The sequence below is a fragment of the Tachypleus tridentatus genome, chromosome 13, assembly GCF_004210375.1.
Source record: "Tachypleus tridentatus isolate NWPU-2018 chromosome 13, ASM421037v1, whole genome shotgun sequence".
NCBI classification, from domain to species: Eukaryota; Metazoa; Arthropoda; class Merostomata; order Xiphosura; family Limulidae; genus Tachypleus; species Tachypleus tridentatus.
In genome coordinates, this window is record NC_134837.1 from 198,659,314 (window position 1) to 198,684,875 (window position 25,562).

General features: G+C 34.2%; 1 protein-coding gene across 18 annotated transcripts in view; it reads left to right on the forward strand.

Annotated features, from left to right (window-relative positions):
- Positions 1-25,562, forward strand: part of LOC143240925 (transmembrane protein 234 homolog) — a 42,479-nt gene continuing 16,917 nt past the window's right edge. For 6 of the 18 annotated variants that reach the window (XR_013022050.1, XR_013022052.1, XR_013022053.1 and 3 more), the window contains exons 1-5: positions 689-823; positions 956-1,051; positions 8,086-8,237; positions 9,641-9,707; positions 24,201-24,293. Coding sequence is in view for 12 of the 18 variants with exons in the window: in XM_076484181.1 (XP_076340296.1) it covers positions 790-823; positions 956-1,051; positions 8,086-8,237; positions 9,641-9,707; positions 24,201-24,293 (442 nt within the window). In the remaining 6 variants the exon portion in view is untranslated. Of the gene's footprint in view, positions 156-354; positions 499-556; positions 612-670; positions 824-955; positions 1,052-8,085; positions 8,238-9,640; positions 9,708-15,021; positions 20,697-24,200; positions 24,294-25,562 lie in introns of those variants that run through there. The other 12 variants (XR_013022054.1, XR_013022055.1, XM_076484176.1 and 9 more) reach the window with 9 other exon arrangements.

Below are 25,562 nucleotides of genomic sequence, written 5' to 3' on the forward strand. Positions count from 1 at the left end.
CCTTCCAGTGGCACAGTGATTTGTTTGCGGACGTATACTACTAGAAAGTGGTTTTCGATCATGATGGGTAGAGCCTTTTGTGTAGCTTTGTAGATAACAAAAACAAGCAATACAATAGTTTTCTCTCCCCACTGAACATGCTCACCTTTTCAGCTGTAAGGGCATTATAACCTAATATTCAATCTTACTACTTATTCGTAAAAAATAAGTGGTGTTGATTAACTACCTTACCTCCAATTTGTCACTTTAAGTTAAGGATTACAAGTGAAGATAGCCCACTGTAATAGCTTTGCACGAAATTCAACAAACAAATACAAGGGGTTCTTAAACAGAAGCATCGCTATGTGCTTAAAAGATTCTGGACTGAAGTTCATAGATGCGAAACTTTTGACGCTTCCTTTTAATATTAATTATGGTTTTCTATTAAGATTTTTCAAGAGACCAACTTTAAATTCGAGCCACTGTCAAATATAATCGGGGTACAAGCTCTACATGCTGGTAAACGTTCGTTTTCACTTTATATCTTAATATTGCTAAATTGCTTCAAGTACGAAAACAAGGTAGAACTGTAATCATTTTTATCGCGTACAGCATACCCGTGTATTTTTCTAGTAAGATTCGAATACAGTCATTTATAGACCCTACCCTTCCCCGATATACCAATAAACAAATGACCAGATCCTTGTGAAGTAGATAAATGACAAACTTATTAAGATCGTTTGAAAGCTAACTCGCACCTTATAAACGTAGAAATAGATATTCTATAGCAAAGAGTACAGAGTAGAAATTATGAGTGTCTACGAAAGGAAATTTATAATATTATGTAATTTTTGTCATGTCATATTGGAAAAAGTGTAATATATGATGTAAAGCTTTATTCAAACATTTATAAACTTAATACTTGAAAATTTGAGTATATTCTTACTGTATATCATGTTCATACCTTTTCTTTTAGTGTTGCCGGTATTTACTTCACATGGTGGTGGAAAGTCATTGTATGACTTCAGCTACAGTTTGGGGTTAAGGAGGGTTAGTCCTATGATACAGTTTGGTAAGGCTAAATATTGTTTTAGGCTGTATGTTTAATACTTAAATTTGTGGTAGAGGGTATGTGTTATATGTCATTATAACATAACATCTAGCTGCTTCATACATGGTATATTATTAACGAATAAAAGAAACACGAGTAACGACATAAAAATAAGTTAATGCGTTATACAGTGAATTATTATTGATAATAAGTGATCCCGTTCAGTGTCTTTTACTGAAATGTTATGAATTAGACAGTTACGTGTTAAAAGTTCCATTCGTATAATATTCGATTAGTGTATTTGTTATCGATAAGTTAACGAGGAAATTCTCCAAGTTATTTTATCTAATATATAAAACTAAGTTTACAACTGTTTGTTCTTCCCTTTCATCCATCTGGTCCTGATAGTTATACGTTTCTACATTTCATGAATTAAGAGGACCAAACTTAACAGTGATAAAAGGATGACATGAAGAAAGTCATGAGTAGAGGGAGTTGACCCTATCTGTTTTCATATTGATGGAATTCTTGAAAACAGTATGCCTTTCTTTTCCATATTAGTACATTTATGCATTTTTATTGCACTTTTAACCTTTATTACGTGAACAAATGAAACCACAATCACAAGGTCTTATCCTTTGTTACAAATGAGATTTTATTACACTCATTCCTGGTACAGATAGTTATAGCCAGTAAGCTATAAGTGAGTTGGGTGTACATTACTGTACTAATAGTAATAACTTTAAGTCCAATCAAAGTTTATTGATGAAAAAAGAGGGGTCTACATTTCTAAAGTGCTGGTGTTACACTTGTAGGGTATTGAATTTTAGGGTTAAATTAATTTCTTGAACAGACTTTTTTTCCTAACATCATGAATACTATCAAAGTATCATTAGTTCAAATTCTGTTAAAAAGTTTGTGAAGTTGGGCCTATAAGTAAACATAGCTTGCAATGAATGTTGAATAATTTAATTAATACTTTATCATTACGTGGACTGGGCTTGTCATTATTTTAACAGAGTAATCCAAACTATCCAATCTAATGAAAGAAATTGTTACAGAATTGGTGTCTGTAATTGTTGAATTCATTAGGCAACAAAAATTCTCTGTTTTATTCAAAGTAAACTTGTTTGCAACCCAATTTTACATTGTTTCTGGTAACCGTGTCTAGTTGGTTGTCCACTTTTATCATCATGATTTCTTTTGGAACTAGTCTATAACTTGAGTTACTTGCTATCTTTTCCCTCTTGAAAAAAGGGTGAATTAAACTTGTGAAGTTTTGCATATTTATGTCATTGGTGGTAGTGGAGCATTTGGTGCTATTATGTTGAATCTGACTACTTCCTAGAAAGATGCTCTCATTTATCCATTTTTTCCTCCATTTGTTTTGATTTGCTGTCATTACGCAAATTGTCATTCAAGTATATTGAATTCCTGCTTGATGACACAAGAGTCTGATTTGAGAATCAAAATCTTTCTTCCTGAGCTGGTCATTGCTGTATACTGTTGCTATGAATTAAATGTAAACAAAGCATTAACCTACTTTGTTTTTTTTAAAGTGAGATGTTTATCTTTAGTGTTATTAGTTGTGTTACTTCTCTCATGCACATTTCTACCTTTTTTTTAACATTCTTTCAATGCTTTGTCATTTCTGTTTTGTTCTTTTTACAGTTTCTTCTCCAGCAAGTTTTTTATTTTGCTTTTTGCCTATGCTGACATTAACTAGAAGTTTAGTCAAAGTTCTGTTTTATTTTTATACAAAGTTTTCTTTCACTGGGCAGGTTCTTTTAGATTATGTGGTAGAAGTAATGCTAAGTCCAATTCATGTGGTGTTAGCAAATTAATTTATTTCTTCAATAATGTTTACTATAAACTGTAGTTAGTGGTAGGTCTAACTTCACAAATAAACTCTGAAGAGTACTATAAAACTAATGTATGTCTAATTCACTTATAAACCTACTTGAAGACTTTCCATGCTAACCGATTGATAGAAAGATTTGTCCCCAATGGCACAACTATATGTCTGTAACTTGTACTGCTAGAAACTGACTTTTGTTACCTATAGTAGACACAACACAGATAGCTCATTGTCTGCTGTTTTGTGCTTAACTACAAACAAACAAAAATGCTGACTGAGTGAATCACAAATGAATATATGTAATGACTCTTAACTGATACTGAATAATATGTTTGGCTATCTTTATATCATGATTTATTCTCTACTTACTGCATTAAACATTTGGAAATTTAGTAGTGATATGATGGTTTGCTCCCTTTAGCAAACTTATAAATAATTAAAAATATAGCTTACAAACAATTCACAAGGTTTCATAAAAGAGAAAAATGTGTTAATAATTATTGCATGTACTGAGGCAAAAAAAAAGTGTATAATAAAAAGTCTAAAATTCTAGTAATTGTTGCTTCATTAATCAAATAGTGGTGTTAATTGTTATTAGTAATGGTTTTATTTGGTTTGTTTTTCAAATCGTGTTAAAGTGTAAAATGTTTATGGTGTTTATGTTCACATATGGTCTGAAAACGTTTGTGTGTTATCGAGATTGATATTTTTTAAAGTTGTGTTAAAATGTAGGTTCTTATGTTCAAGATAATTAAGTTAATTATGTTTAATTAGTCACATTTTATGCTGAATTTGTTGTTTTTGATCATAGTGATTTTATTTTCTTAAGCTAAAGATTCACAAAACTAAAATGAAAGTGCAATGGATGTGTCTTGTGCCTATCAACAGTAACCAGATTAAGGGTGAATAAAATAAAAAAGCACAATGTCATGTACTTTGACCCAAGTTAGATAAAAATAATGAATCTCATGTACAGACTAATTGACTGTATCTTGTCAGAAGAGTGTCACACAACCTAATCAAGCAAAAAACTTGTGAGGTTCAAAAATCTGAATGCTCCACACCAAGAAAACTCTTTCAAAGTTGATAGAAAAATTAGGAGAAAAACAGTTAAATGAGATTGTGTGTGAATCTAGAGTTTCTGATGCATTGCGATGTTTTCGTTATTGAAATCTCTAGTCAGGCCCTAATGGAATACTATGTCCAGTTTTGAAAAATATTGATTTACTTGAAATGGTTCACAGGTGGTGTATTCTTAGGATGGAAGTATTATATTTGGACGATTGGATAATATTGCTTATTTTCTTATGAGAAAAGCAGGATAAGAGTTGATCTCATTGGAGTTTACCAGATTATCACACTTGACTAGTAATCGAGGCTCACGGGTTCGAATTCCTGTCACATTGAACATGCTCACCCTTTTACCTGTGGGGGCATTATAAAGTGACAATCAGTCCCACTGTTTGTTGGTAAAAGAGTAGCCCAAAATGACTAGCTGCCTTTCCTCTAGTCTTACACTGCTACATTAGGGATGGTTAGTGCAGATAGCCCTCATTTAGCTTTGTACAAAATTCAAAAAACAAACCAGATTTTCAATGGGAGATCATTGTAATAGGATAAAGGCCTCTCATTTCATTGTTCTGTATTTTAAAAAAAGAGGACTCAAGCTTAAAATCTGGAAAAGACAGGCTAACATGTCATAAAATTTAAGGATAACAAGGTATTCATTTAGATTCTCATCCATTAAATTTAAGTTTAAAATGAAAATAAGACATTCAGAGCTCTCTCTTATTGTTCAAATATTTATCAGTTCTTCCCTTGATACATTTATTATAAATACAGTTATTGTATCCACCACATCTAAAGGCTAACTACATTCCCATTAAAAGAATCATTTTTAACTGAAGATGACTCCTTCGCTACAAAAGTATCACCTAGTCATACCATTCTCACCATTAAATACAAACAAAAATGAACCATCAACACTATTAATTATCTTAATAATCTTAAACACCTCAATAATATCCTTTCTTTTTTTCTATGAAGGGAAAGCAAGTTGAGATCTTGTCCTTGTGTAACAATCTTTACATCCCATATGCCATCCTAGTTTCACAACTTTGAACCCTTTCTAACAATTGGTTTTGCTTTTTTTTTATCTCTGGGACTTACATTTTAGTTGTCATCTTACAGCAATATTTTTAATCCTCTAATAACAGTTTGAATTTTAATTAGAAAATGGCCATAACATCAAAATACTCCAAACCAGAACTGGAAAAGCCAACTTCAGGTGACAATTAGGAGAAGACAGAATAGTAATCTGTCTTATTTCAAATGATGTTCAAATCATGCTGCTGTTTGAACTACCCATTAGTCTTCCTGGCAAGTCATTAAAGTTTTGCTACAAGTCTTTTAAAACTTTTAATATTTTTTTAAAATGGCCATAATGTCAAATAACTCTGAACCAGGACTGGAAAGGCCAACTACAGGTGACTAACAGTGGTTTTTGAACTTACCTGTTAGTCTTCCTAGTGAGTTATGATAATTACAATTATGCTGCAGAAAGTCCTTTACAACTTGTATTACTGTAGGTTTTCTCTTAACCTTGTAAACTAGATGTAAACATTGGTTTTATGCTGTTTATGTTGTTGTTTTTTAAACTTTGTTTTGTTTTACCTTAATTGCCTTTTATGAATTTTACTAAATTTACTTTTAACTTTTTACCAGATGTAACGAAGTATAAATCATTCCATCTTTCATTGAGTACTTTGCTTTGTGTCTAGGCAAATGTAAACTCAACACTAAATTATAATGCATTGTGAAGCATTGTGTATATCTTTCTAAATCAGTAAAAAGACAAGGTTAAAAGGGCACTTCTACTATGAAGAATGTTGTAAAAACTTTGAGTGGGAGTTCGAAGTAATATCTGTGGACTGAAATTTGTATATTTACATGCACTTAATCTACTAAATATCAAACATGTGTTACTGACATGTAAACCATTGTCAACCAAATACAAACATTTCCACCATGTTTCCCTTTATTAAATCACAGTTTTAGGTTAAAATACTAAAGGTAATTAAATGTAAACCAACAAAAAAGTAAATGTGAAATTGTTGATCTACTTAAGAGAGTTGCTATGTCAAAGCTAGCCATGGTGTCTCATTTATATCTCCTCCATTGAAACTTTGACATATTGCTTCCTGCATATAGCTAATAAAAGTATTGTTTGTATTTTATAGAGGCCAAGGTGATTAAGGTACTAGACTTGTAATCTGAGGGTTGTAGGTTCCAATCACTTTCACACCAAACATGCTCACCATTTCAGCCATGGTAGTGTTATAGTGTGATGGTCAATCTTACTATTCATTGGTAAAAGAGTTGGCCATGAGTTGGCAGTGAGTGGTGATGACTAGCTGCCTTCCCTCTAATATTACACTGGCTAGTGCAGATAGCTCATGTGTAGCTTTGAGTGAAATTAAAAAACAAACAAACAGTATTTTATTTTCTAATTTAAACTGTGTCTTAAGATTTACTCACTCAAGGTTAAATTTAAATTAGATATATTTTAATGAATCTGGTGTAGTGAGTTTATGCTCTTTACTGTAGTAAACGTATGTTGTTCAAACAGTGCTTGTGTACAAAACAGAATATTACATTTTGTGTTCAGAAGCAAATTACAATTATGAGTTTCAGTATCTCTTCTGAAATACTTGTATTACCATAATGTTATATTGAAGTCAGAACCTGAACATAAATGTCTTATCATTAAACATGGACAATAAATTTAATTCATTGATATAATAAATTATTCATGGGCATCAATTAATGTTGGGTAAGATAATTGGTTAATCAAAATTATAATTAAATCAACTGATGCCATAAAAATAAACTTACTGAAGTTAGTTTTTAATTAATCTTGCTATTCAAGTTTCATATGAGAATAATGAAATAGGTGAATGTAATCCATCAGTGAAACTGGTGATCAATCAGTTAGCAAATTCTACTGGTTGTCACGTAGCTGTACTTATCATAATGGTATATTAAAATCAATACCAGTACATAGTTATATGTCTCATTCTAGCATCATATTAAAGTTAATAGTTGGACATCATTACATGTTACAGTCAGTGGCATAATTCTAAATTTTATAGCTGGGGCTGTGTCAGAATTTGTCAGATGTGTGATGTCACCATTAGGGTAAACATCTTGCATTCAAAATCTAATAATAAAGATATATGCATCAATATTTAATTTAGATTGCTCACGTTAGTACTGAATTGAACAGAAATATTACTGAGAGAAAACTATTAACTCGGCTTTCTTTAAATAAAACAACAAAGAAGAAACAACTGAGTGTGATGTAAAAATCACCAGTGTAAAAACAAATTTTAAAAATGCATATTTCATTAATTTACTGTTATACCTAACTGCAGTATAGTATCAGTAACTGACTTTTATAACAAGTTACACATGATTTGCCCTAAAAACATGAATAGCTTGAAAAAAAAGCCAACCTTTGTTTATATTATGTAAATAATAAGCCTTTTGAAATGTGTATGTTTTAAACATGATATAATTTTTAATAATTTTATTAAGTGATTTAATACCATAGTTGTGTGTTTTAATAATCCTATGACATATGGCAAATAAGCATTCCATAGTTTTAAACTCTGACACCCCTTGAGTCAGAGCAGTTGCATGGTGCCTGATACCATCTTTTGAGGGATAGTGACTGAGTGTATGATGGGCAGTCTGAGAGAGCTTTACCAGATCATTCTCTGACACTCTTAAGAGTTTGATTACAACAAATAATTTCAGGTTTAAACTGAATAATTTATTTTTATATACATATTTTTAGTTTTTGAAATGTTGGGACTTGGCTCCAATTTTAGCTGTCAGAGCAGAGCTATGTTGTACTTGGGCAGCACCAAGTCCCTACATAATGTTATATTAAAGTTAATATCTGTAATTAAATACATCTAATTATGTTATAGCAAAGTCAGTACCTGTACAGAACTGTCTCATCACAATGTTATTTTGAAGTAAATATCTGTACACAAGTATGTATCTTACAATGATATATTCAAATCAATGCATTTACAAGAGTATATATCAGTGTTATGAAACTGGGAAAAATGTTATATTGCATGTAGTACATTTACTGATATATCTGTTTTGTGATAATGTTTATTTCTAGGATCAGTAGCACTGCTTATAGTAGTGTCAGCACTGTGGGGGCTGTCAACACCATGGCTGCGTCAGGGAAGTGCAGGAATTGAGCATGTAAATTATGACAGTGCAATAAAACAGTGGTTAGCTGAACTGTGGTTTCTGGCTACAAACTGGCGGGTAGGTATACCAAGTAATATGTTCTTTTAAAAAGTTAATTTGATTGTTAGGGACAATGTACATATTAAATACAAGGCAAAACCTTTACATTAATAAGCCAGCACTGCATTTCTTGCTGCTAATTTTTTACATACTTTTAGCCACACTTTGTGTAACATATAACTGTGACCAATTATTTTTTGAACTAATTACACTGTAAACAGCTGCAAGATGTTGGAGTGAGAGGACATGAAAAGTTGTTATTAGTGGAGTCCAGTAAGACTGGACTCTCATTACCTGTAGAATGCACCAGAAGTTAGTACTTGTTGTTTTTTTTTTGGTTTTTTTTTCTTGTTTCCATTAACAGTGTTGGTACAGATGCAATTAGTAGAGCTGGTAGTAAACTCGAGTATTTTTAGCTGTATTGATGAAGTTGAGGTATTACACAGTTAATCTGGTCAGTTGATAATGAACAAATATTTGGCATATGACCTTTAATTGTAGTAAGAGTAAATTCATGTATTTGGGTTCCATTCTTTGGATCACGTAATATAGATGGAAAAAGAACCTTGGCATAGTTGTAGAAAAGTTGTTCGAGCCATCAAGGCAATGCTCCATTGTTAATTTAAAAAAAAAAAATGTTAACAGAATAATAGGACATATTTATAGACGTATATATTAAAAGTAAAAAAAAAGTAATTATTCCTGTATTCAAATTACCAGTTAAGCCTTGTTGAAATTTAATGTTCAATTTTGGTTCCAAGAAAGGACATAGACTTACTGGAAAGTCCTCATAGGAGGATGATTCTAGGGATGGAAGGATTGTCTTACCAAGGTAGGAGGCAATTTAACTGAAGCATACAAAATTATCCAAGGTATTAATAGGATAAAGTCCTCTGATTTCTTTGTGCTTTATTCTGAAAATAATAGGATGATAGGACACAAGTGTAAGATTTAGGAAAGACACTCTAGGCTTTACTTAATATAATTTTATTTTTCTAACATAGCTTCTATCTTTTTAAATGAGTTACTTTCAGCATTAGGGGAGGCTAGTATGCTACCAGAGTTTAAGAGGAGAATTGATAACTTCCTGAAAAATATAGGGTTGGTTTAAATGTTTGCTCTTCCTAGAGTGGCCATGCAAATGCAGCTTTGAATGGACAACTAAACCATTATTCTTATATCACCAGTGTTCTGATGTATGTAAAATAATCAGCATAATGTCATTGGTAAAAGTAAGAAGTGGAACATTTCAACTTGTATTTGTTTTTAATTATACTTGAACATTTATGTGGTGAACTTGTGTATGTTAAAAAATAATGAAAATAATTAAACCACTGCTATCAAAGATGTTCTTGCTTCAGTAATTCTTATTTTAGTTATAGTTAAACTGCACTGTAATTATTATTTTGAAATTGTTTCAGTATGTGATCCCTTTCCTGGTTAACCAGAGTGGTTCAGTTCTGTATGCTGCTACCTTAGGTGTTACAGGTAAGATAAATAATTTAACACATTGTTTCCTTTAACACATAATGGTTCAATTATGTGTGCTGCTACCCTCTATGTTACAGGTAAGATAAATAATTTAATACTTAGAATCAGTTCTTGGTTAAACCAGGTGATTCAGTTGTGTGTTGTTATTTTTGATGTTGCAAGTAAAATAAGTAATTAAAAATGGGTTTTGATTTCTGCTGTTGAAACAGCACATAAATTCCGATGTGTAGTGTAATGCCTAATACTAAACTGATAGAAACTGGGTTTCGATATTTGTGGTGGGCAGAGTACAGATTACACTTTGTGTAGCTTTGTGCTTAATAACAAACAACAAAACTAAAGTTGATTTCTTTCATAAAGAAGCAACATAATGCTTTTGTTAGAAAGTAAACTGACACCAGATGGCAACAACTGAAACTACATCCTAATTATTTTCCATAAGTGTTTTAAATCGTTAGTTGGTTGTTCTTCTACTTAAAGAAAAACTGTTATCACAAAATAGAATCACAAATAAGAATAATTTTGGATATTATCTGAAGAAGGAATTATGACAGTTGGTCCACATTTATGACATATAGGGATTGTAGTACCTTACAAATGTTTGATTTAATAAATAAATGTGTTGAAGATTCGTTTGCAGTAGTTACATTTATATTTTATATTTGTTTTATACATTTAAGAATTGTAGTTTATATTTTCTCTTTACTTTATTTCCTAAATTGTCTACTTAGGAGAAGATGCCAAGTGGTTAGGATGTCAGACTACAAATCTGAGGAATTAAGGTTCACATCCACTTTGTCAATATCTCACTCTGCACATTGGGGCCATGAGTCCATTATAACTGTGACAGTCAAACTCCACAATTTGATTAAAGAGCTTTAGAGATGATGGTGGATGCAGTTGACTACCTGACTTTCCTCTAATCTGTTAGCTCAAAAGTAGAGACAGATAGCATTTTTGTAGCTTCTCGTGAATATTCACACACACATCCTGCTTCCAAAACAAAACAAAAAAACACATTGAATACATAATTTTTAAGAAAAACATCACAAGTCTAATTTCTTGTGTAAGGATGCCATTAATAGCAACCAACAACAACTCTTGAACTACTCTAACCAATTGGTGAGAATGACTGTCACTTTTATAATGTAACCACTGCCCCAAAGTGCTCAACACTATTTTGTAGCAACTGAATGCAAAACGTACATTTTTAGATTCACAGCTTAAATGCTGTTAGACCAGACCAAGCTCAGATGATGGCTAAATGAAAAGTCTGTATCTGTGGATCATCTGATAAGTGTTACTAACATTTTTTTGTTGAAATTGTATGTCTGTTAGCCACATTTACTACTATTTTCATCTTACTTTTGAACTGGTAAGTAGGTCTGTGAATCATCTGCTTAGTGTTACTGACATCCTATTGTTAACCACATTTAGTACTATTTTCATCTTACTGTTGAACTGGTAAGTAAGTCTGTTAACTGTGTTTGGTGTTATTGGTATTTAGAAGAATGGATTTAATAATTAAATGTGTTCTGTATCTTAGAAAATGTTGATAATCATCTTTATGTCAGATAAGTCTGTTTAATAAGTTTGAATGCCTGTTCTTTTACTTAACTTGTAGGTGGATGTAATATTTTGATATACAAACATTAATCAAGTTAAAAAAGAAACGTGAAAGCTAAATGTCTTTCAATGTCTAAAAGTAGATAGTAGTGGCAAGTGCATACATATAAACAAATACATGACTATATTTGGGAATGTAATGTATTGTAGCATCAAATTGATGTTTAAGTGAACTACTGTAGTAATAAAAGAATACAGTAACTTGTGTAGCAGTCAGTGAAATATTAGTAAGTAGTATGAACAAGATTATGGTGTTTTTGTTGTGATTGAATTTTATACAATGCCACTCTAGGACTATTTGCTCTAGTCATCCCTAATCTTGAAGTGATATACTATAGGGAAGACAGCACCACCCTGTTGTACTAAGTTAAGTTAGTTCTGAAGCTATATACTGTAACTGAGTTAGGTTTAGTTCTGAAGCTATATGCTGTTACCGAGTTAGGTTTAGTTCTGAAGCTATATACTGTAACCGAGTTAGGTTTAGTTCTGAAGCTATATGCTGTTACCGAGTTAGGTTTAGTTCTGAAGCTATATGCTGTTACCGAGTTAGGTTTAGTTCTGAAGCTATATGCTGTTACCGAGTTAGGTTTAGTCCCAAAGCCATATGCTGTTACCGAGTTAGGTTTAGTCCCAAAGCCATATACTGTTACCGAGTTAGGTTTAGTCCCAAAGCCATATACTGTTACTGAGTTAGGTTTAGTCCCAAAGCCATATACTGTTACTAGGTTAGGTTAGTTGTGAAGCTTGCTGAGTGCATGTTGCATGTTAACTCTTTTACTCAGTTGATAGCATACCCATGTTTTGATAGCAACTTCTGGTGAGCTAACGTTTTCACTCAGTTAGTAAAATAATTGTTTAGTGTATGACAGGTCCCAATTTCTGGTGTGGTCCAAACAAAAAGAATACCACATTTTGAATAAATAATCTGAAAGACATTGGCCTGAACGGTCTTTTACAAGGTCAAACATTAAATTCCAGTAATTATGAAATGCGTAAAGCTGTATTTGGTTAGTAACATGCAAGAGTTGAAATCTCACAGCTGTTGGTTGTAAATGTTATTTCTTAACTATTACATTTTTTTACTATCGTAACAATTAAGATTTAAAAATAATAATCTGATTTCGAGAACGAATTACCAGTTTTAGCTTAACAAAGAAACTCCTGACTGTCAGTGTATTTTATTATATGTGTATATGGGGGAAGGAGGTGCAGTGAAAACGTGTTTTGTGTTACAAACCTTATCAAACCCTGTGTTTCATGAAGTGTAGTTGTGTAAATATAGTCCTGCACCTGGCGGAGTTTTATTGGCTTTAACATACTGTTTTACATCGTTGACCCTTGATGCTGATCTTGACCCTCATATCACATAACTTAGCATCTGCTACTGTTTTCTTTCGTGACTGAGCGCCATCTGGCTGCTACAGGGAATAAAGGCATTTTCAACACTCCTATTTACTCGTATAGCGTTAGTTTGTAGTGCTGGGCTTGTAGGGTGGTTCGAAAATATGGATCGTTTCCAGGTGCAGACACCTTTTATTCTTTCAAATTTACTCTCTTTCATTAGGGCTCATAAAACGTTAAGGCAAACCTTCTGTGTATTTTCCAAACAATGAATCGTTAAGAGTAGGTTCTGTCGTGGTATGAGTTCAGTGTGGTCGAGAATGATAAAACATTCTTGTCTTTAATTTTCTACAAACCTTCATCATCTCTTTCTGAGATCTCTGTAATTATCTGTTTATCGTTTGAAATATTCGTATTTTGCTAGGCTTGCAGTGGAACCGACATGAGAGTTTAATTTTTTTTTCTTTATCCAGAAGATGCGTCGTTATTTACACAATTAATCCTTTGTCTGTTAGATATGGGCTGAACAAGGCGTAATGGCTAGTGTGCTGGACTCGGGTTTTGTGGTTTACGCCTCATTAAATCCCTCCCACCTAACAAAAAATACGCTCCACACAAAGGACATGTGTGAACTATTAGAGTGACAGTGAAGTGTCGCAATTCGGTGTAAAAGAATAGTCTTAAAGTTGATGTCTAGCAGTCTTCCCTTTTGTTTATAACTGCAAAATTAGGGACGATTTGCGAAAATAGCCCTTAAAAACTGTACGCGAAATTCGACAAACAAACACATTGTTCGACGTATTAATTTCGTATTCGACATGCTATTTGAAACCTGTGAGACAGACTCATTGGAACACTTTTAATTTGTACTTCTAGGAACTTTTGACAAGAAGAGCGATTTGTAACAAGATTACTTTAAATGTATTAATTATTCTCTTTTCGTTAGGGTTAGCAAGTATTCTCTTTTTGGCATGGCTAGGTGGTTAAGACACTCGACTCGTAATTTGACGGTCGCGGGTTCAAATTGCCGTCACACTAAACATACTCGCCCTTTCGGCCGTGGAGGCGTTATAATGTTACGGTACATCCCACTATTTTGGTAAAAGAGTAGCCCAAAAATTGGCAGTGGGTGGTGACAGCTAGCGCAGATATCCTTCGTGTAGTTTTGCGCGAAATTCAAATCCTTATGTCAGAGTTAATAGTTATTAATGTATAATATCATCTGTGGACCAATGATGATAGATATCTGTGTGTGAGTTAATAGTTATTCTTTTTTTTAAGGTTAATAGTTATTATCCTTTCGTCAGAGTTAATAGCTGTTGTCTCTGTTACAGTTAATAGTGACTCTCTGTGTTAGTAAAAGATTAGTCTGTATGTTATAGTTGATTTTGTTATTGAAAGTGCCAGGGTTAATAGTTGCCGTTCATATGCTGTGGTTACTAATTGTAACTGTAACACATTGTATTTCTGCTTTATATCTATAGAATTTAGAGATTTATCTAAAAATTAGTAGAAAGTTTACATTTATCGAGAGATTGTAAGAAAGTATGTAGAAATGCTCGGTAAACCACTTTCGCGGAAGTTGGTACGGAGTCCACACTGTAGAAATGTGTGACCTTGCAGCTAAGGCGGAATAGACAGAAAACCTCCGACAGATGGCACTGTTCCAAGTTTGTTCACAAATGCCATCCAAGGGCGAATAGGCGTATATGGCTCGTCCAGTAAAACAATCGGACCGCCTAGCTATGGAAACGTATATATTTATATAAATCAACCAAATAATCGGTCTTACATTAGAAGTGCTCGATAACATAGATGTAAATGTATATACGTATATTGTGTGATAATAAAGCATAGATGTACTCGCCAACACATGTACATAAAACTATAATATTACATTGTTTTGTTACAGTTTTGCTAGTGCTTAGGTGCACAATAAACATGTATTTTTACACAGTTATCTCATCAGAACTATGCAGATATGAGTAATTTCCGTTACGTCTTTGATGTAATGCAGTTATAGTTGTGGAACATTTTGTTGCATCACCGATTTTGAGGTTCTATTGCATGTAGGTGAAAATGTGATTCATGGGCGTTACACATGTGTTTAATTATTACACAAGCAGATTTATAGTCTGTTTGGATATTGTATCAACCATTTTATGGTTACAAGTAGATGTTCTTACTGAAGGTCAGTTTATAAGCTTATTTTCCAGAACGTGCGCGTGATGTTATCATGGGCAAGGGTTGCTAGTTGTCTCCACGGAAAAAAGTAGTGATTGCTATTTTGAGCAAAGAGGTACGTTGAGCAGGTCAGACTGTAATAATAATTAAATTTATCCAGGTTACTGTGAACCGTTAGGTGAAGAAATAGATGTAGAGAGACTGAGTGGCAGAAAGGAAGAGGCAGGAATGAAACTACCACAACAGCTGACAGTCGCTTTCTGAAACGCATGAGTTTGCAGAATCGTTGACCTTTGTTCATAATTTTCAAAAGAGCATTGTAGGAAACTACAATGGTCACTGTTACTGTGAGCACCATCTGGTCTCGCTATGTTCAGCCAATCTTCTAGTAAGATGGTCAAGAAGGAAACCCCTTCTCACCAACAAGATTAGGCTTAACTTGACCAAAGAGCATGTTGACTGGACTGAAGAAATGTCGAGCAAAGTGGTTATCTCAGTCAATTAAAGTTCAATCTGCATGGGTCTTACGGAAAGCACTTTGTACGACCTAGGTTACGAGAAGAGTTTCATCCACCATATTTGAATTCAACTGTGAAAAAGCATCCATAGGGTTAGGTGATAAGGGGCTGCATCTAAAGCCAGGATGTAAAAGATTGTCATTTTGAACAAGTACATCAAGATTCTCGAGTCTGGTTAAAGCCAACAGTTCGGGATCACTCCAGTGGAGCTAACTAGTGCACATTCTAAAATGACTGCTTCATGCCACAAGGCTAAAGAGATTATTGATATTACTACACTAGTAGTAGACGTCAAATAAAAAGAAAGTTTTACCCTACATGTATTGAAAAGGCTTCTTAGAGTTTATTTTAGTACTTTTGGTGAATGACTGTTTCTGAAGGATCAAGACACCATACTGTCCAGACAACAGGCCCAGATATCAAACTTTTTGTAAACTGGAAGGTAATGTGTAATAATGTGCAAGAAAAAAACATAGAAGCAGCTTGGAAATGTAGGAAGGCTTAATCCGAGTGTGACATCATGGTCTCACCCCTGCCTACATGCACGCTATATCATGGCGATGCCAAACTATTATCACGCCCCAAAATGGGGTCACAACCAAACATTAAAACAAGAGACACGACCTGTTACCACTTTTTGTCAATTACATTAAGTTTCTTTAAATCTAGCTTTTTCTTACTTAAAGAACATTTTCGTATTTGTTGATTTGTTTGTCGCGGGTAATAATAAAGACATATACACGTGTTTGGATGATTGAAATGTGAGTCATCTAATACCACACAATGTCCATAACCATTTTATACTAATTCTGACACTTCAACAATGCACAATCGTTACAGGGTCCAAGAAAGGTGTGGAAGAAAGAGTGGTACGATAGTTTTTCCATCATTGTGATTGTTAAATATTTATACACATATTCAGTATATGTATTTTCAATTTACGTCTATCTGCTGTCGACCGTAATTTTGAATTACTGACCAGCAGCACTCTTCCATCTGCACCAACAGATTAGCTGTCACTTTTATACACATACGTGGATTAAATTGCGTGGAATATTTTGTGGTATCGCACATATTTGAACCCGGCTCATCAGCTCTAAACTCTGGAGCTCCACGTGTTTAACACAGAATATTTAGTTTCTTGTATCAAGCTCTGAAGTTCTTGATGACACACAACGTGAATTTAAAAAAAAAATGTTATCTTCAAATAGAAGTATTCATTGAATGACCACTCGTTGCCCAAACTTTAATATTGATTGTAAGAATATTGAAGTTGTATTTAAGAACCTTACTAATATGGATGCGTTATAGATGAATTACAGGTGATATTCGTTCAACAAAAAGTTTGTTTCTTTCCCACTTTATGAAAGAATATCATGAGTATATTAATAAAATGTTCATTGGGACTACTGGGAGAAATAATTACGAGTTACTTTAAATGTTATTGTAATGGAAAAAGTTTAACCAATTTATCAAAAACGTATATATAATGGCTACCTTTTTAACTGTTTTCGATAGTTATCTTTAGTTTTTACATGAACTTTAAAAGGAAACATTACAAATAGAGATGTATCCGCCCTCTTCCACATTTTGAGCAATTGCACACAAACTTTTCGTTCAATACAAAAATACCCATACCACACACCCTTAATTACTATTTCGTCCGTATCACCAAACATGCTCTTTCAGCTGTGGGGGCGTTATAAGTGATGGTCAGTCCCACTATTCGTTGATGAAAGTGTTGGCGATGGACAGTGATCGCCAGCTGCCTTCCCTCTTGTCATATACTGCTAAATTAGGAACAGCTAGCGCAGATAGCCCTCATGTAGCTTTGCGCGAAATTCAAAACTATTATTTTGCTTCAAACCTTGCTCAATTAATTAAGCCTCACTCGGAAAATAAAAGCGATAAAGATGTTTTCGTGTTTAGTTTTGTGCTTCCTAGATGGCAGGTGTGTAGTTTATGGTTAGTATTTTTATATGAACGCTATATGAAGGTTATTTTTACCGAATTGTAGAAAACGTCAGTACGCGTGAAAAGTAAGAATAAAAACTAACTTCCAGTTTTCTTTGCATGTATTCTTTTGAGGTATTGTTGTGAGCGTGCCTTAATTCTAACAATGTTCTGACAATGACCGATATTCCCATTATTTATAGACAGCGGAGTCTAATTGTAATTTTTGATTACTTTCTTATTATTATTATTATTATCCACTTTCGCACCGTCAGTTTTAAGCTTCCCATCTGCGTTTTTTTTTTTTAGGATTTAAAAAAAAGGTAAACGAGTAGGCTACCTTGGTTGGCCTTTTATTTGTCTTTAAGATTTAAACTAGAATAGTTCCTCGCACGTGTGAACACGTTACATGAATTTTGTAGGGGGCAGTGGTAAAGCGCATTATCTGGGAAAGAGTAACTGCATTGATAATACCAAATGACCACCAGCTCAGCATTTACACGTTATATTCCATCAGGTCCAAACTCTTATTGTGTGTGTTTTAAATCCAAATCCCCTTTCTCTTTCAGTAAGTAACCAATTCACCTATTGGACTGTGGATATCTCGCATTTTTCATTTTTATCTGTGGGTTCGTTTTAGAGTAACAATCAGTCCCCCTGCTTGGTTAAGATGAACTGCTTCAAATTGTAGGTGTTGGTTTTCTTTCCTTCCGTCCCACGCTGGGACAGCGGTAAGTCTACGGATCTACAACACTAAAATCAGGGGTTCGATTCCCCTCGGTGGGCTGAGCAGATAGCCCTTTGTGGCTTTGCTATACGAAAAACACACACACAGACGCAGCAGATAACCCGATGTGTCTTTGCTATAAGAAAAACGTACACCTTTCCTTCCTGGTCCGTAGTTCAAAGTTAAGGGTAGCTATACCTTGAACCCTAGAAATCTCGACCCTTCTGTTTATTCCAGTATGCTCACAAGATGTCGTTCAGCTAAATGTTGTTATATCTATAGAACAACTAAAACTGTACTGTTTTAGTACTGTATTCAGTTAGGAAAATAATAAACACATCATTTAAACGTAATAATATTAAGAGTGATAAGTATTTCCATTAAGTTGTGACGATTTAATGTATAATTATTTTCATTGCATTTATGCATAAAGAACAAGAGTTTCCCAGGGGAGGAAACCGTAATAAAACAGCTTTAAATCTTTATTAAATGCAATTTTAGAACAAGGGAACTCCTGGTCCATCTAGGCTATCCCATCCACTAATACCAAACTATAAAAGTAAATCAGTCAAAGCCAGCCTTTATCTTTAAAATAATTAAGCCTTTTCCATGCTGCATCTACCACATCCCAATGTAACCCATTCCAAAGATCAACCACCCTGCTAGAAAAATAAAGCAGTCTTAACTGAAGATGACTCCCACCTTGTCAAAATCTATATTTGTGTCTTCTTGCCCTACTGTTTTTCACTTAATAGAAGGAAGATGATTAATCAACCCTACCTCTTCCATTAACACTTAAATATTCCAATCAGATGTTCTCTTCAAGCTCGATTTTCAAGAAAAACATGAAACAATTGATTGTTCGTACATATATTTTTATGAAGCAGTTTATTGGTCAGTGCTGGTCTCATCCATATCGATCGTTAATTTTGATGAGGAAGGGAAAAATGGAGGTCATTGAAAATGTAATGACGTGAACTTTTCCAACATTTCTACATCTTTTTGTAAAACACTGACTGTCTAGGGATAAGATATCACTCGTATCACCTTTCATTTCTGAGTGTATTTGTGTTTTTTCACGCTTAAGGTTTAGCTGTGGAGATATGCGAGTTTGGAGTAATTTTATGCCTCTTATTCGTAATAATAACGTTTTTAAAGCAGAGCGACCAGATGTCTCAGCTTTTTGGAATACCTTCCCGATTCATCTTTCGATACGCGTAAAATCCCAATTGTCATTCTTACCAATAATCCATAACTTTTTTAGCAGATAGCCCGATGTGGCTTTGCTATACAAAAAAAAACAAAACAACACACAAACACATTCCATAACTTTTGTTTTTCAACACAATGAGTCTCTAACAGCTACTAAGTTTTATACTGAGTTGGTAAATTATCACAGCTTAATATGGTGACAGCCTTTGATGGCAGACTGCAGCAGATATGATGTCCCAGAGCATGTAATGTTGCACCTACCAAACAGATAAATGTAAATTAAAGGTGATGCTTACAGTCAATCTTCTGTAATATTCAAGTCGTGAAGAATCTATTTAAAAAGTAACCAGTATTGGCATGAATGGAAGTTACTTGAAAAAAAATTCACTCGTCACAAATATTTGTAGCAGCAGTAATGTACATTAACCTTTTAGCGTGGTGATATTCATTATTTGCATAACTGAATGGATATTATAATATTCTCTTTAAAAAATTGGAGGGAGGGATCTTACCTTTAAGATCTGAAAACACGTGTCTTGTGGCTATATTATTTCAAAATCTGGCCCTCCCATATATATAACATGCTTATTATAAATAAATATCACCTTTTGCAACATATTCAAAGTAAATAAAAGTGGCTGTTTAGAGCTGTTTAAGATATTAACAGTGATCTAGTTATGGAAGAATAAATGGTTACATCATACATAACTTATTTCCATTTTTTAGACAAAGCAAGCTTCCATAGGGGGTCATGTACCCATGGTAACCACACCCATTATGTTAACAGTCTATAATAATCGAGATCACGCCCGTGAGATAGATGTGTGAGTTTTTAACAAGCATGCGTCGTGTAGGACAACTCCTACACAAGGTACGCGGAGCTGAAATTGTGGGTTAATGTGACCTTTGCTCTGTGGGGCCGATGAGAGATGGCACGTGAGCTCACGCTAGCGGGAGATAAGTGAGATTGTTTCAAACCTTTCATTTGTATGTTTTTATGGTTCAATCTGTACATTTGAAGGACTTTGTGAAAGGTCCCCCCCCCTTATATTTTATTAAAGTTGTGAAATGAATTAAATTATTGGACTTTATTTCTGACTTGTTAAACTTACTAGAAGATCGTCCATTAGTTATTATTTCTTTTATGCAGATGTTGTCTGTTTGTTAATTACAACAGCAATTAACCTGTCTACATAAATATAACGAAGACATCTAGATTCTAGAACACCGGCTTCTAGGCTATGGACGAACGAAAACATGGTCTATAAACATTGCACGTGAGAGCCTGTGAAACGTTTAAAGGAAAACTTTTGATGAAATAAAGAGAACAAATAGGATTAGCGTAGTAGTTGTTATATACGCTGCAAAGAAAGCGATAGCATGTAACATTTAATATCTGCTGTCAAATAAAACTGCTATCTAGGGTTGCAGACGCCTTAGTTATTATAGAGTTCGTGACTTAGTCCATCGTATGACAGAATATTTCATTCAAAGATTCCAGCAGTTAAATTAGAGTATGCTATAATATGTTAACTACACACCTGCCACATCTAGTGTCTACAAAGCTTTTCATTTAAATCCAGGGCTCATCGGGCCGTTTGAGATACGACAGACATGTTGTTAGGAGTGGTCTAGATAGACACTTTTTGTAAACACACACGTACATGCTATGAACGACACCTGTTATGGTGAATTAAATTAAGCAAACTGATTTTAATTATTATCAAGTTTATTTATTTAAGTTATTTACAAGCAAGATTTTTAGGGTACAAATGGATAACGTTGTTTGTTTATTTAACACCTATTGTTTACGTAATTATACTATTTTATGTGAATTAACTTTGCTATTATTCACAAGAACTAGAGAAACTGCAAACCAGGTAAACCTTGCATCAACGGAGAAAAACCACTATAAACACTTAATGAAAGCAGTTTGTTTCTTATTACAAAACATCGTACTTTATACCTTGGTTTGTTTTGAATTTCGCGCATAGCTATACGAGGGGTATCTGCGCTAGTCGTCCATAATTTAGCAGTGTAAGACAAGAGGGAAGACAGCTAGTCATCACCACCCACAACCAACTCTTGGGTTACTATTTTACCAACGAATAGTGGGATTTACCGTCTCACTATAACACACCCACGGCTGAAAGGGCGAGCATGTTTGATGTGACAGGGATTCGAACCCGCGACCCCTCAGATTACAAGTCGAGTGCCTTAACCACCTGACCATGGCGAGCCCCTATTTTGAGGATAAAACCAAACCAATTTCCCTATAAAAACTTCCATCGCGATGTTATGTTTTGTCTGCTTGAAAAACATAGTCACATCAAAAAACTTGCATGTTTTGATGTTTGTGACATAAGCTGGAATTTTCTTCGAAAAAAGGTAAAACACGCTGCCCCAGAAGTCCTTATTTTTTAACGCATCGCTTGAATGCAATATGAAGCTGTTTTTTTTTTTTTTTGAAGTGGTCAGGTGGTTAGGGTGCTCAACTCGTAATCTGAGGGTCGCAGGTTCGAATCCTCTTCACATCAAACATGTACACCTTCTTCACCCTTGAGGGTGTTATAATGTTATGGTCAGTCCCACTGTTCAATGATAAAGGAGTTGCCCAAGAGTTGGAGGTGTGTAGTGGTTACTTACACTCCTAAATTAGGTGCCACTAACGCAGATAGCCCTCGTATAACTTTGCTCAAAATTCCAAAAACAAGCAACTCTTTTGAACATCGATCAATTCAGGCTATGAGTTTCGACTCACTTCTATATTTAAAAAGTTATTGAAGTCCAGTATTCACTAGCGGTAAGCCACTCGTCCATTGTTACGTAGGCGTCAAAATAATTAGATCTGTTATAATAGACTGTTATTTCATACATGAGTCGTTCTACAAGTCGGAACCATGATACACTGTCAAATGAAGTTCCTTTTACGAGTTTTCACCGAAGCCTGGTCCGTTAATAATCACAAGAAGAAATAATTTTACAATATTTGTTTTCACATAGGAAATTATGTAAGATTGCTTGTTGTAAAGCCACACCATGGGCTACCTGTACTTTGCCTACCGTGGGTATCGGAACCTATTGTCTTATCACTGAACCACCAGAGGGCTGTTTCGTAAGAAAAACAACAGAATCATCTGGTTATAATAGCTTATAGTTCTCTTGCTATATTTCAACTTCTCAAAGCGAAATTAATTTATTAGTTCGTTTAACAAGGTATAGTTGATATTCACGCTCAGGGTTAACATTAAAAATCTTCTCATGTCTGACATAAACTTTGATAAATAGTTTATTTACCATCTAAGTGGCGTAGTTTAACTTAGCCCCCATCAGATGTACTATATCATTTTACATAACGTTCGTGACATGTTACGACTTTATAGAGCAAGCTTTATACAGACGTAGCCTTGACATGACTAGTTGGATTGTTGTTGTTTTTTATATAGTCTGCATCACACCACAGTCTGGACATAAACATGTTTTCAACTCATAAACTTCTAACCAAGAGATTTATAAAGCCCCGAAAAATTGTATTGTAGAGACGTTTCTTCAGGAGTGCTTAGGATGATGAGATATATATTCACGTAGTTAGAAAACATCCACGTCACTAGTTATAATACGTCATAACCACTTGGTTAGGCCCGGCATGGCCAGGTGGTTAAGGCACTCGACTCGTAATCTGAGGGTCGCGAGTTCGAATCCCTGTCACACCAAACATGCTCGCCCTTTCAGCCGTGGGGTTGTTATAATGTGACAATCCCACTATGTGTTGGTAAAAGAGTAACCCTAGAGTTGGCGATGGATGGTGGTGACTTCCCTCTAGTCTTACACTGCTAAATTAGGGACGGCTAGCGCAGATAGCCCTCTTGTAGCTTTGCGCGAAGTTCAAAACAAAGCAAATAATTTGGTTATAAAACCTTACAATCATTGTGTGGTGTTCATCTGGTTATAAGACCTCACAATTATTCCATGGTATAATCTGGTTATAAAACGTCACAAACATTCTGTAGTTTTCATCTGGTTATAAAATGTCACATATAAATGTAAAAGATACCATCATTCAGCCATTTTAATAATATTGTTTAGTGTAATAACTGGTTATTCATTTGTGTGCTTAGTGTGGGTGATGATGTTTGTTTGTTTTTTTTCGGCTACAGAATGAACGCTACAGATTTATTTTTGTCTGGTAGTTACCAGAATGTAGTCCAAAATTTGGTAGAAATTATGCGAAAGTTCTTTTTTTTTTTTTTATTGACAAATGTGATGTTTTGACGTCATGCTTTGTAATAACTGTGTTTGTATACATGCCAAAACCCAAGAAGATCCAAGATAAACACGAATGGTGAAGTGCATTCAGTGTTAGGTACTTCGATAAAATCCTGCATAGGGCAAACTTAAAATTAGCTTTGGTTTGTAAATTATTAAAGAAATGAAATTTTCTACACTCTGGTTTATGTACAACGTTGGTAATGAATCAGAAGTCACAAATTTGATATTTTTAGATACACGTGTAACTAGCACGTATAGCCCTCGAGTAACGTTACGTGAAATTCAATAGAAACAAATAAGTAGGTCATTAGGCCTAAAAGGCTTAAATCGCGATATGGTGAGGAAGAAGTGGTTATAAAATGCAACTGGATTTGAAAAACATGGAACTAAGTTAAAAAAAGAGAAAGAAACGGGAATAGTTTTTTTTTTCGTGCAGGTGTGTTTGTTAGAGAAAAAGTCAAGGTTATAAAACGAAGGATGAAATGTAGAATGTGTAATTACAAACACTGAGCTGAAACTGGGAGGAAAGCTAAAAATCTCTTTTGAGATTACATGTTTATAAGTAAATGTTGAACGTATGTTTTTTGCGTATAAGGGTGTTGGCTGTTATGAAGACATGTTACTTTGTAATCATTCTGTGTTTATGCATATGTTGTACAGACTTGTCTGTGGCAGTTCCCCTTACCAACGCCCTTACCTTCATCTTCATCACAGTATATGGACGATTTCTTGGAGAAGAAATCGGAAGCAGAGGTAGGTGTCACTCTAAACATTTCACGTGACGATGCTACATATGGATAGTTTCTGTGGACATTTACTGACGAACATTTGTGTTTATCAGAGCTAGTTGAACCACACTGAATGGATGATGTCGAAAAGTATTAGATGATAGATTCAAACAAATATCCTTCAGTTATTAAGTTGTGGGGGGGGGGTAATAGCCATTGTAACTTTTCCATCGAAGTAGATATGATGATTTCAGTTAAATAAATAAACTTATTTTTATCTCTAAAAATATTTTATTTGTCGAGAATAAGTGACGCCATATTTTCCTTTTACTCCCAACCCAAGCCTTTTACGTTATACGCATGTACTTTAGAGGTTATTATTAATCCCTCTGCTACCTAGTTCGAGAGTAACTTAACACGGCAGCATTCAGGATTTTACTTGCTGGTCCTTGGACAAAAGTTGAGAATAAACACAGATTGGTTTGCTGTATATTTTTGTATGAACTACTGAAGTAAATTAATCATGATTAAATGGCTAGGTGGTTAAGGAGGGTTTGACTCGTAATGAGAGGGTTACGGATTCGAATTCGTGTCATCCCAAACATGTTTACCCTTTCGGCCTCGGGGGTGTTATAATGTAACGATCAATCTCACTTTTAGTTGGTAAAAAAGTAGATCAAGAGTTGACAGCGGGTGGTGGTGACTAGCAGCTTTCTCTAGTCTTAAATTGCTAAATTAGGGATGGCTACTGCAGATAGCCCTCATGTAGCTTTGCGTGAAATTCAGAAACAAATAAATAGAAAGTTAAATCTTGCAAACTAGATGCCTAGTAAATGAAAAAAAGGTTTTAGTAAAATAACAACAGCCATAGTGAAAAGCTTGGAAGAATGGTGCCATTTCTTTGTAAAAGAATATATATAGATAAATATTATATGAAAAAAATTAAACATAATAAAACCGTTTCCCACTTTTTCATCATATTAGTACAATTTGTATAGGTGTCACTTATCATTGGTGTTTTGGTGGGTACTATGTATTATTTTCTGACACCAAATAATTAGTGTTAGTTTTTCAGTCCACATATGAAACTCATCCTTACTCATCTAATTAACACTGAGACATTTGATATGGTGTTGATATGTGGACATTTTTGCTTAAATTATGAGAAGGTAGAGGGACAGTCATGACAGTAAAACTGAAATAAAAGCTTTGATGATCCCTATGTGTAGATACTGAATGACCACAATATTGCATCCTGGGCATTATTATGTTGAGTACAAGTTCATTAGGACGT